This window comes from Pseudonaja textilis, chromosome Z, assembly GCF_049901715.1.
Source record: "Pseudonaja textilis isolate UNSWEBS1 chromosome Z, rPseTex1.2, whole genome shotgun sequence".
NCBI lineage: Eukaryota > Metazoa > Chordata > Lepidosauria > Squamata > Elapidae > Pseudonaja > Pseudonaja textilis.
This window is the reverse complement of record NC_142008.1, coordinates 70,582,592-70,595,365: the sequence shown is the minus strand read 5'-3', so window position 1 is coordinate 70,595,365 and position 12,774 is coordinate 70,582,592. Positions and strand designations below refer to the sequence as shown.

The window sequence follows — 12,774 nt, the reverse complement described above, 5'->3', positions numbered from 1 at the left end:
CTTGTTGTGAGTGATATTGAGTTGGCCACACCCAGCCAATAACATGACCACCAAGCCATGTCTACCCAGTCACATCATCACCAAGCCACGCCCACCACCTAAGCCACACCCACAGAACCAGTTGTTTAAAATTCTGGAAAAAAAAACCTGGATTAAATGTAGACTTATATTTTAACTTTGTTTATTTGGCCCTGGCTAAGTGAAATATGCAAGCCAAAAAAGGAGATTATGGTTTCATCTTATAGACATTATATCTTCAATCTTTATGTACAGCCAAAGAGCAAGACTAATAAAAACAAATAGAAGAAAATACGTGAGAACATATATCTAATATAGGATCTCTTGCTTGAAAAGAAGGATGAATGTTTTTTCCCTTGTATTTACATGAGGTAGTTTTATTAGACAAAATATGCATCCTTAATATACACCCCTAAAATAGACTTACCTTTAAAATACATTATCTGTATCTAATGATATATTTAAAAGTGACTGCTTAACAAGGTTACAGATTTCTCTGTGTTCTTAACTGTGCACATTTTCTAGCAACAGTAACAGTAACACAGTTAGTTTTCTTCAGCTTAACCATATATTTTATCCACCCTCCAACCTTTATACAAAGGTGCTTAAAAGTCTGTGAAACCTTCTGAATTTTCATATTTCTGCATAAATACTGCATGATCTAAAACTTGATCTGTTCTCGACAGTCATAAAAGTAGATAAAGAGAATCCAGTTAAACAAATGAATCAAAAAATATTTGTTCATTTTATTTATTGAAAAAAATGATCAAAAGCTACACATATGGCAAAATATATGAACCTGTGCTTTCAGTAACTACTGTGCTCCCCTTGATAGCAACTAATTTTCAAAAGTGATTGATAAATCCTGCACATTAGCTTGCAGGAATTTTAACCCATTTCTACACATAAAACACATAAAACTCAGGGATATTGGTACTTTTCCATGCATCATCTGCCTGCTTCAGGTCTATCTAAAACATTTTTATAAGACTAAGTGACTTGGCTGACACAAAATATTTTCTACTGCTTTAACCATTATTTTATGGTGCAACTTATGTTGTTTGAGTTATTGTTAGCTGCATAACTCACTTTCTCTCAAGTTAGTTCACCAACACCCTGATATTTTCCTATAGAATTTGTCAGTACAATTCAGAACTTATAATTTCATCAGTGAAGATAGGCTCTCCTGCTCCAGAGTTAACAGAGCAATCCAAACTATGATACTGTTAACAATGATACTACTAACTGTGATACTACTAGGTTCTGATATTGTAATACATGTTTCACCAAACATAACATTCAAGCCATTCAGCTTATTCAAGCCAAAAAGTTCTTTTTTGATCTCATTAACTCACACAACATTCTTCCAATATCCTTTTTATCCACATAATTACAGTTTTTCACAACTGTAGACAAGCATCAATATTCTTTTTAGAAAGTAGCAGCTTTTTTCTTGCAACTTCATCATGTTCAGTGTTTTCTGGATGGTGGTCTTGTGAACATTAACATTCCCTAGTTCAAAAGATACTTTAGATGCTACCTTTAGCTTTTTTGAACATTGCACACCTTCCTGTTGGTGCAATTTTGATTGAGTAACCATGCTGGGGATGATAACAATGATACTTGAATTACTTCCAGTTATATACAGTCTGCCTTACAGTAGACTAGTGGAGTCCAACTCTTTGGAAATATTTTTTATAACTTCCAGTTGGTGAACCTCAGGAACTTGTTTTTCAGAGCCCCTGCCCGTCTACAAATGTCAGTTGTTTTAACTATGACACATTTCCATATACCTGTCTGGTGAAGATTACACTTTGACACTGATTATCAAGAATTATTTTATTTAAATAAGGCATGCTCTCATACACACCTAATTGATTGAAGTATCTCAATGTTCCCTTCAATAAACTTTTAATCCTAGATTCACATACTTTTCTTGCACACAAACATACAACATTGGGTCATGTTCTTCAAAATATAAATGAACAAGTATAATTATTGCATTTCAAACTTACTATTACTTGCTTTTTATTGGATATCATTTAAATTAAGATACTCATGAGAAACTTCACTGAAATCAATGAAACAATTAGCATGCCCGCCAAAATTCCACCAATTCAATTGGACTTATGTATGATTAACTTAATTAAGTTTTTTTATTATTTTTTTTTAATTTTAATACAAACAACCCATCTTCCATTAAACAGTGTGTCGTCTGGGTACAAATGTCTTGTGTAATAACAATTAAAATTTACATCCATATTCATTATTTGTTTACTCTTCACTTAATGCTGATATACATAATACATCTAAAACTGTAACATTCCTCATCTTAATTTATTTAATTCTATTAATATATTTTCTATATTTTGCTAATCTGCTTTTGTTTCTAACTTTCATATTTATTCTCTAGGCGTCGGTACAATAGTTCCCATATAATATAATATTTAGTTTGCTCCTTCTCTTTAATTGCAAGTGTTAATCTATTCATTTCTGCACATTCTAATATTTTCCTAATCATGCTCTCATCCATAGGAATCTCTTCGCTTTTCCAATTTTGTGCAAATACAGTTCTAGATGCAGTTAATACATGAATAATCAAATGTGCATTTTCTTTACTATAAGTTTCTGGTAAAATCCCAGCAAAAATATTTCAGGTTTCAAATCAATGTGTTGTATCATCTTCTCCAACCACATATGTCTTTTTGTCCAATATTTTTTGGCTTCTACACATGTCCAGCACGTATGACCCAGGTGTCTGATGGCATTTAGCTGATTTATCTTTAAACATCCTTGCCAATCTTGTTGGTGCAAAATGCCATCTATAAAACATACAAGTTTTCTTTATATGCAGTTGACAGTTAGTTTATAGTTTCTATCCCACAGTTCCTGCTATTGTATAGCCAAAGTTTTTTGCCCATGCCATCACTGTCTCCTTCACTTGTTCTTCTAATTTGATACCTAATAAGTTATACAGTTTTTTTAATCAACCTCTCTTACGTTCCTGTTAATATCTTATCCAATTCTGTCAATTCCATATAAAAAACATATAGTTTAGCATCTTTTTCATATCTAGACTGTATTTGCAGTTGTGTATACCAAACCATATCAATCCCTTGTTTATTCAATTCTTGTTTAGTTTGAGCTCACCCTTTTCATTCAACATGATTTTGTATCTAACAATATTTCCGATATTAACAATATTTAGATGAATAAATGCTTCCGTTGTCGAAAGACAAACTGATATGTTCAAATATGCTGTTGTCTAATTTTCTCCCACAATAACAATAAAGCATTTCTTATATAATGTCTTTGAAAATAACTTACTTTTCCCATACCATAAGGAGACATGCCAACCCAATTGCAAATCGTGTTCCTCTAATGTCAATAATCTTGTATTTCTCAATACAATCCATTCTTTCATCCATATTAACACCATGGTCTGGTAGTATAGTTCCCAATTTGGTAATTGAAAACCTCCTCTAGTTGTTGTATCCTGTAACATTTTTAAATTAATTCTTGCTTTTTTTCTCTGTTACCTGTTACTTCCTTGCTAACTTCTCTCTTTAGTGGACTGACTGTTTCCTTGATTTTTTTTCTTGTTATTTATACGTTGGAAGAAACTTTTTATTATCTTTGACTTTTGTTGCAAGTCTTTGTTTGTTCTAAGCCTTTGCTATCCTGACTTCGTCTTTGCTGATTCTGACTATCTGATGATATTCTGCCTTAGCTGTATGTCCTTCTTTCCATTTTTTGTACTTGTCCTTTTTTTCTTTCAATTTGCCAGAAAGATCTTTGTGCAGCCATGCTGGTTTCTTCTTGGATTTCTTGTTTTTCTTTCTCAGTGGTATTGTGCTGGTCTGGGCTTCTATGATCATACTTTTTAGAGTTTCCCAAGATTCTTGAGTTGTTTTTCCCTTTAGGATTTTCATCCATGGAATCTTTCCCAAGTTCTCTCTGAGTTTATTGAAATCGGCTCTTTTAAAATCCAAGACTCTGGTGTCATTATGTTCTGTTGCTTGTGTTTGTGTTATGTTGAATTCTAGTATGACATGGTCACTCTCACCCAAGGTTTCTGCAGTTTCAACTCCATCACTTCTTCTCTGTTTGTAAGAATTAAGTCCAGTATGGCTGTCCCTCTAGTTTCACCCTCTACCTTTTGGACAACAAAGTTGTCAGCTTTGGTAGGTTAGGAACTTATTTGATTTCTCACTTGGTGCAGAATTAGTTTTCCAATTGATATCAGGATAATTGAAGTCTCCCATTACTATTGTTATGTGTTTCCTGCATATGTTTGTTAGTTGGCTGGCAAAAAGGGCATCTATTTTTTCTGCTTGATTGGGTGGCCTATAATATACCTATGGCCATGGCATTCTTTTTTTCTTTTATATTGACCCATATGCATTATAGGAAGTTTTCATCTTTGGTTTCATGCATTTCTGGAGCAATATAGTGGTCCTTTACATACAGTGCAATTCCACCTCCTCTTTTATGGGGCCTGGTTTTTTTTTTTTTTTTTGGAATAGTTTGTATCCTTCTACCAGTATGTTCCAGTCATGGGTTTCATCCCACCAAGTTTCTGTTATTCCAACTATATAATATTTACCTTCATGTATTCTTAGTTCGAGTTCACCCTGTTTGTTCCCCAGACTTTGTGCATTTGTATATAGGCACTTGAGATTTTTATGTCTGACACTGTTTACTGTGCACATAACCTGTGTTGTGCCTGCCTACCCCTACTTTCTTGCCACCTGTTTGATTAGCACATGGTATGGCACTCACTATTAAATGCTTGGATTTGGTTGGCATCAAGGTTGATAATCTTACCTGCACAAACATCTATTTTGCATGCACTGGTATCCTTATTAGTTTTAGGTTGCTGGGGACAGAAATGTTCTGAATCCATTAATTCCCTGTCCCCGCTGTTCATTTTAAATGTTTATCCAGGAAATCTGTGAATTTAATGCCAAGTAACTCAGTCCCTTTCTTTGATGGATGCAAACCATCTCTTTTGTACAGTTTTTCATTGGACCAGCTGCAGACATCATGACTAATAAAACCAAAGCCTTCCCTTTTACACCATTCCTTTAGCCACACATTAAACTCTGCTACATGCTGCCCTTTCTCTTTCTGTTCCTTGTATATTGGTAGAACCTCTGAAAAGATAAGCCTACAGCCCATATTACTAAGTTCATACCCCAAGCTCTGGAAGTCTTTCTGAACAGAAAGTACATCCTTCTGGGACAGATCACTTGTACCAAGATGTATAATAGCATCAACATCGTAGTGCCTGCTGGCATTCTTGACTATCTTGAGAATATGCTTCTTGTCTCTGCTGGCAGTAGCACCTGGTAGACGCCTGACCTCTTTCAAAACCTCAGTATTCTTTCCTAAATTTACATCCCTTATGATTGAGTCCCCAACCAGAAGGTGACTTCTCTTTTTGGATGCCTTGCTCTTCTTGTATGACTGGTGTATAATACCTGATTCACACTTTCTCCTTTCCAAAGTAAGTTCTTCTTCTAGGACCATGATCCCAGGCTTACTTGAATTATCATTATCACAACTACCTTGACCTGTCACTTTAGTGTCCCTATTAAGTTCAGCAAGGGCACTGTATATGTTATGCTGGGATACAGCAAAAGCTTTATGTTTATGGTCCACAGCTCTCATCCTGCCAGATCCCATGGTTGTCCATACTGCCCAAATTATACTTTGCCCAAATTCATGTATTTATTCCAAATGATCCGGATAAAATTAGATAAAAAGTGCTTTATTGAATTAAATAAAATGACACTCAAATTTTTCTGGTTGGGCAAGAAACCACGTATTAAACTAAAACTATTACAGGATAGTAGGAGGTGGTTTTGGACTACCAGAATGGGAACTATCAGGCAGCGTAATAAATTGGATAAAAGATTGGGTTAAGCTAAAAGGTAAGAGAACTTTAATGCTAGAAGGTCATGACCTTCAGATAGGTTGGCATGCTTTTTTGTGGGGAAAAAGGGGTAAGGCACATGCCTATTTTAACTGACACCAAATAAGAGATTCACTTATACAGACCTGGAGGAAAATCAAAAAGAAACATTATACGAAGATACCCTGCTGGCTGTCAACTATGAAGGCTATGAGCCACCTGAATAGATTAGATATAAGAAAAATGGTAAGCTATAAGGAATTAGTAGATCATCAAGGCAAACTTGAATAGAATCAAGAATTAAGATAACAAAGAATTATAATTGATTGGTGGCCATACTTACAAATTCAAAATAGGTATAAAAAAGATTTAGAAGAATTTGGATTTGACAATGAGTAAAATTAGATAAAATTAGATAAAATTCTAATCAGAACAGAGGAAAAACGTATATCCAAAATATATAAATATTTACTGGGAGTTAAAGAAGAAGGAAGAAGTGTGAAAAATACTATGATAGCATGGACCCCTAATTGCAGATATAATATTGATTTAGATGAATGGGGGAAATTATGGACTACAAATTATAAACTGACAACATCTACGGCCTACAAGGAAAACTTATACAAAATGTTTTACAGGTGGCACCTGACCCCAATGAGATTGGCTAAGATGTACCCCAAATCAAGTCCAAAAATGTGAACAAAATGACAGTACCTTTTATCATATGTGGTAGCTATGCCCCAAGACCATGAAATACTGGATTAAAATTAAAAATTGGCTGCAAGAAATTACCAAATATCAGACTTAAACTGGAGCTTTTCGTATTAGGAATAATTACAGATCAATACCCAAAAAAGATAAAATACATTATTCTGCATATTCTGATGGCAGCCAGAATAGCTTTTGCACAAATGTGGAAAGGACTCAACCCCCCCACCCACCCCGCCCGACAAGTTAATTATGCACAAAATACTGGAATGTATGGAGATAGATATGCTTACACTAGAAATGAAAGAGAAGGACAACTCCGAATATTATGCAATATGGCATAAATGGTATGAATGATTAGAGAATAGATATAAAAAATAAGATTAGATTAATGTAACTATTTTAAGAGGCCTTAAGAAATTAATATGATAGACATACAGAGTATAATATATAAGATAGAAACAAATATTGATACAAAGATAGTGTTGATGTATATAAAGAAAAGATGTATATAATAAGATTCATATTATATATACATATACAAATATATATGCGCAGCACAGCCAACCAGCCCAGCACACCAGCCCCCACCACCAGTATTTATAGAGAGACGGCAGCTCCAATCACACACTGCTTGCACTGGCATGAAGCCGAAAGCACCAGCCTGATGGCGGCGAGTGGGACCTCGCCGAAATGTCGCCAAGATACTCTTAATCTTACAGGGGAAAAGACCCAAACACACCTAGACCTACATACCTGTACCCGTGAAAATCTACGAAAACAAACATACATACACACACACACACACACACACGTGTGTGTGTGTGTGTGTGTGTGTGTGTATTTGTTGATGCCATTGCATTGCTAAAAATATGAATGAGGTTTGTATTTGTGGGAAAATATAATAAAAATCTATTTTAAGAAAAAAGAAAAACTAGTATCCTGTCAATTGCAAGCTAAGATATACTGCATTTAGATGGTCTAAATAATTAAATATTTGTTTGAACTCTTTGTTCAGACTCAGTTGTCATTTGATATTTATCATATCAATATAGCGACTCGTGAAAGTTCATAATATCTTGTGTCAGTCTGAAGAGATATGAAGATTTATCCTATTACTTGAATAGTAATGGGAAATTTGTGACTCTACAAGTATTGCTGAACTACAGCTCTCAATATTTTCATGTAGCATGGCCAGAATGAAGAATGCTTGAGGTAGTGGTTCATCAACATTTAGAGAACCACATTTCTTGCCTTTGTCCCAGTGTTCAAAAAAGGAATAGCAATCATGAAGTATGGAAGTAATGACCAAATTGGTGTTGTAGTTTCCAACTTTAAGCGATGTGGCCTTTAGGCAAAACATAATGTGACCACTTCACTTAGGACAACAGTTTTGGGAGTCCAGGCTGAGTTGTTAGGCCAGGACAATTCTGCTGTTAGGTCAGGATCTCATGCCTCTCCTAACCTGCTGTGCTCACTTTTGCTTCAACTCCCCTCACCCTTGTTTTTGGCCTCAAAGATATATGTAGGTATGTATTTATATGTATAATAGTGCAACATGGGTATATAGTAAACAAAACTCTTTTTTTAATCACATAGCATATAAACAATGATCACATACATGGGGAGAAGAAGGAGTTTGTATGTCGATGGCTTGATTGTTCTCGAGAGCAGAAACCATTCAAGGCCCAGTACATGCTAGTTGTACATATGAGGAGACACACAGGAGAAAAGCCACACAAATGCACTGTGAGTAAACACTGTTATAATAAACCAAGATGCACCTATTGATTTGCTTCCTTCTTTGCTTCTTTCTATTGGTAAGATTGGTAATTTGGTAAGATTAAAATGTATTTAAAATATTATGTACAAAGTGATATTTGTACACTGTTGGAGTTTCTTCTTTTTCATAAATTATCTACATTTGTCAGTGATATTGATTTCATTTGCTAGAGAACATGCTGTGAACAATATGCAAAAAATCTTTCAAAGTGGAAACCACTGAAATGGGATTAAAAATGAAACAATGGGTATTATAATTATAATGCAATTACATAAATATGTCCCAAACCTGTTATCCCATTTTGAAAAAAAAAATAGATATAGAAAACAGGAAAGAAATGGAACATCTTCTCTATAAAATTTTGAATTTCAAATTAGAATGTATTCCATTTAATGACATTTTGTAAACATTCTAAATATACTATTTCTATGAATTAGCCCTAGAAAAATATAACAGAGTCCATCTTCAGCAAGCCAGATACTTCATGAAAAAGGGCATTAATGCAATAGGCAGTTTTAAATAACTGGATTTCTGAGGGGATATATATATATCCTTTCTACATAAAATTGAACCAGTATTTGGATTAGTAGCTTTGAAAAGTAATCTTCTACAAGTATGTTTATTTTATTTTTTAAAAAATGGGTAGGTTAATAAACGTCCAGGTTAGGGAAGGCTTTATTAGTCCCTTTTTAAAATCACTATATCTAAACAGTTGGACTGAATTAAATTCAAGTGTGTGCATGCTGTCTTTTTTTGTGGGATAATCAGATAGACACATTAATCATAAAATCCTTGGTCTTTTTTGTCTATTACTTGGAAACATGCATAGGTTTGAAATCTTGCCAGTGCCTTAGAATATCAAAATAATAGTTATTTCTTTGTGTAAAAGCATCCTTTCTAAACTAAGGAAGTTTATTTTATATTAAGATTATAGCAGTCTCCTTAAAAAAATGAAGAAAAGCTAGAACATATTGCTACTATGGCTAGATCATGAAAGCTGTGTTGCCTTTTGGTGTGGAGTATTTTACTGTATTATTTCTTTTTCCACACTTCATCTTCTGTAAAGAAATGTTTAGAATAATATAATAGTATATTTTGCCCTCAGTTTGAAGGCTGCATGAAGGCCTATTCCAGGCTAGAAAACTTGAAAACCCACTTGAGATCTCACACTGGAGAGAAACCATATGTTTGTGAACATGAGGGTTGTAACAAAGCATTTTCAAATGCATCTGATCGTGCCAAACATCAAAACAGAACTCATTCTAATGAGGTAAGAAAACACATGACTTGTATAATCCTCAAACAATGCATAAGTGAAGTGCTATCAAAACTATTTATAGTAAAACATTTATTTATGATTCAACTGTATTTTAAAAATACATAAAGACATGAAACTCAAGAAAAAAAAATGATTTAGAAGCAAGTAATTGCTTCTAGAATCTATGTTTTCTTTTTTAAATCTGCTTCAACTGCTGGGACATAAGGAATAACTTTGATTCTGCAACATCCAAATAAAATCCTGTTTAACTCATGAGATAGACCCAAACAATGCACTTTTGATGGTTTTATAGGGAAGATTTTATCAAGTTTTTATGAGTGACATCTAACTCAGCCAAAAATATAAGCGTTTGTTTAATTCAACCAATTCTAGCCAGGTTTTCCCTGGCTTCTGTCATACATTTGAATATTAGTTCCTTGTCTCTCTCACTCCAGCTGGAAGTATGACATGCTTTCTAGAAAAAAACACACAGATATTGTAGATAATCTGCAGCTGTATAACTACTGATAATTGATCTCATTACCCACTTTTCATCTTCTTTGGCTTGGTTAGTAATTATACACATAAACAATATGTGTCTTCTTGTCACAACAGGTATATGTAACCAACAAATGCTATACAAGCATTTCTTGGATACACAATTCTTTCTTTTATGTTTGGAGACTGGTCTTTAATATATAAAAAGATGAACTATGAATAGATTCCTGAGCCAACTGTGAATAAAGTAGAAAAGTAGTTTCTAATGTAATACAAACAAGAATGGGATCCAAGATCACTAGTGTTAATTAACTTCTTTTTTTCAAAATTAGTGAATGCTCTATTAAAATCAAAACTATTTTACATGAAATGTTCCTATGAATAATAATATTCCTATTGGCCAAGTTACTACTCTAATTCACATACATACACACACATACATATGCATATGTGTGTGTGTGTGTGTGTGTGTGTGTTTCTTAAGTTTTCGCGGGTTCTTACAGGTATGGTATTCAGCTTTGTTCAGGTATTTTCCCACGTCAATATAGTTGTGCTTTTAAAGTTGTAGCAACAATTTGGCAGAATCTCATCTGCCATCATCAGGCTTCTGTATTGCGTTCGTCTGTGAGTCAGACTTTCACAGCCGTTTCTGTTTTAAATTTGGTGCTAGCCTACGCTGTGCCAGAATGGTTTTTTCTTCATCCTGATTGATTGGGAGTCTTGGTCTGTGTTTATTGGTCTTGGAGTTTACTGTGCTCTGCTTGATTGGTGTTTCTAATATCTTCTGTCTGTTTTGTAGCTTTTTTTTTGTCTCGATTGGCTGGCAAAATTGTGTTTCCGGTATTGGAGGCTTTTAGTACGGCTTGGCTCCGAGTAAACGGATGGCTATCATTTATTAGGAAGCTAGGTTTCATCTGGGTGCCTGGTTGGGGTGTGTTTGAGCTGGAGGTATCAGGGGGAGTCTTTTTGTGCCCAGGTGTTTGGCTGGCTTGTGGTGTAGAGATTTTTTTGTTTGAGAGTGCAGGCTTCCAAATAATTGATAATCTGGTGGAGTCAACACAATACAGAAGCCTGATGATGGCAGATGAGATTCTGCCAAAACATTGCTACAACTTTAAAAGCACAACTATAATGACTTGGGGAAAATACCCGAACAAAGCTAAATACCATACATGTAGGTACCCGCGAAAACTTAAGAATATATATATATATTTTGGTCAGTCTCAGCTCAATTTGTATAACAGACTTATTATTATTGTTGTCAAAAACAGGACAAAATATTCCATCCAATTAATTAAGACAGTGTAGCAATCCAAAACCAATGATAGCACTTTTTTCATTTACAGAAACCCTATGTCTGCAAAATACCAGGCTGCACAAAACGCTATACAGACCCAAGTTCTCTCCGAAAACATGTAAAAACTGTACATGGTCCTGAAGCACATGTCACTAAAAAGCAACGTGGAGATATCCATCCAAGACATCTGCCACCAAGAGATCAAGGCAGTCATTCCCAAAACAGATCCCCAGGCCACCTGATTCAGGGTGCAATTAGTGAGCAAAAAGGCCTCAGCAACACTACCTCAAAGCATGAAGAATGCCTCCAAGTTAAAGCTGTTAAGGCAGAGAAGCCAATGGTAAGCTTCTATTTCTTTTTATTCCTTGGATATAAAAGTATACATTGTTCATTAATATTATTATTACAGCACGGTTACATTTGGGTTCTCCCCCGCCTGAATATCTGTTTATAATAATAAGGAAGCTATTGCACTCTATATAGTTCAGAGGAACTCATCAAACAGAGAACAGCAAACCTATTTAATGGGTTTTCACATAATTTTTATACTCAAATTTGTATTTTCTTGTGATGTATATTTTCACAGATGTGATGTGGAATGACAACTGAGTGTTACTTGTGTATCTGTAATATTCTAACACCATTTAAAGGTTAAAAATTAGTGGTAGTATACAATGCATACTGCAAAAAAATATGAAAACTTATATTAATTTGAATGACTGTAATGACTATCTTCCATAATAACTTTGTTTGCAAACTGCCTTGTTATCAAGCTTAACCAAGTGAATCCTAGTAGAATGCTTTGGGTTGGCTTGGAAATTTAGATCTGTCACTGAACCTTCCAGACAAGTTTATCTGTTTAATTCCCAATCCTTCAGGACTCTTTCTTGTGAAGAGTTCTTCAGTATTATTGGAATTATATAAAACTTTCCCCAATAATATAATTGCCATTCTAAAATTAGTTTCTATCAATTAATAGAAGAAACTATTTCTATATGGTCTGAACTTGAAGGCTAAAGAACACACTATTATATCAATATTACATTGCAAAACCATGGAATTTTAGGAAAAGCAAATATTACATGAAGCGGGGGGATCAAATACTGGCCATACCAATATATTATTTATTGTGTACTTTGCAATGTGCCTCTGCACATTGCAAAGTTAAAAAAATGGTTTTATTATGAATTCTAGTCAATTACAAATATAATTTAAAATCGTAAAGTAATATTTTCTTCATAAGTCAGAATGAAATTAATCTTAATTTGTTTATGAGTAACACTTCTATTGGAAAT

At 34.2% G+C, this 12,774-nt stretch overlaps 1 protein-coding gene across 4 annotated transcripts in view; it reads left to right on the top strand.

The window, feature by feature from the left end:
- The window catches only part of GLI3 (GLI family zinc finger 3), a 495,436-nt gene that overhangs the window by 459,574 nt on the left and 23,088 nt on the right, over nt 1–12,774 (top strand). For all 4 annotated transcript variants that reach the window (XM_087916968.1, XM_087916967.1, XM_087916969.1 and 1 more), the window contains 3 exons: nt 8,243–8,392; nt 9,532–9,696; nt 11,529–11,819. In XM_087916968.1, coding sequence (XP_087773094.1) covers nt 8,243–8,392; nt 9,532–9,696; nt 11,529–11,819 — 606 coding nt within the window. The remainder of the gene's footprint in view (nt 1–8,242; nt 8,393–9,531; nt 9,697–11,528; nt 11,820–12,774) is intronic.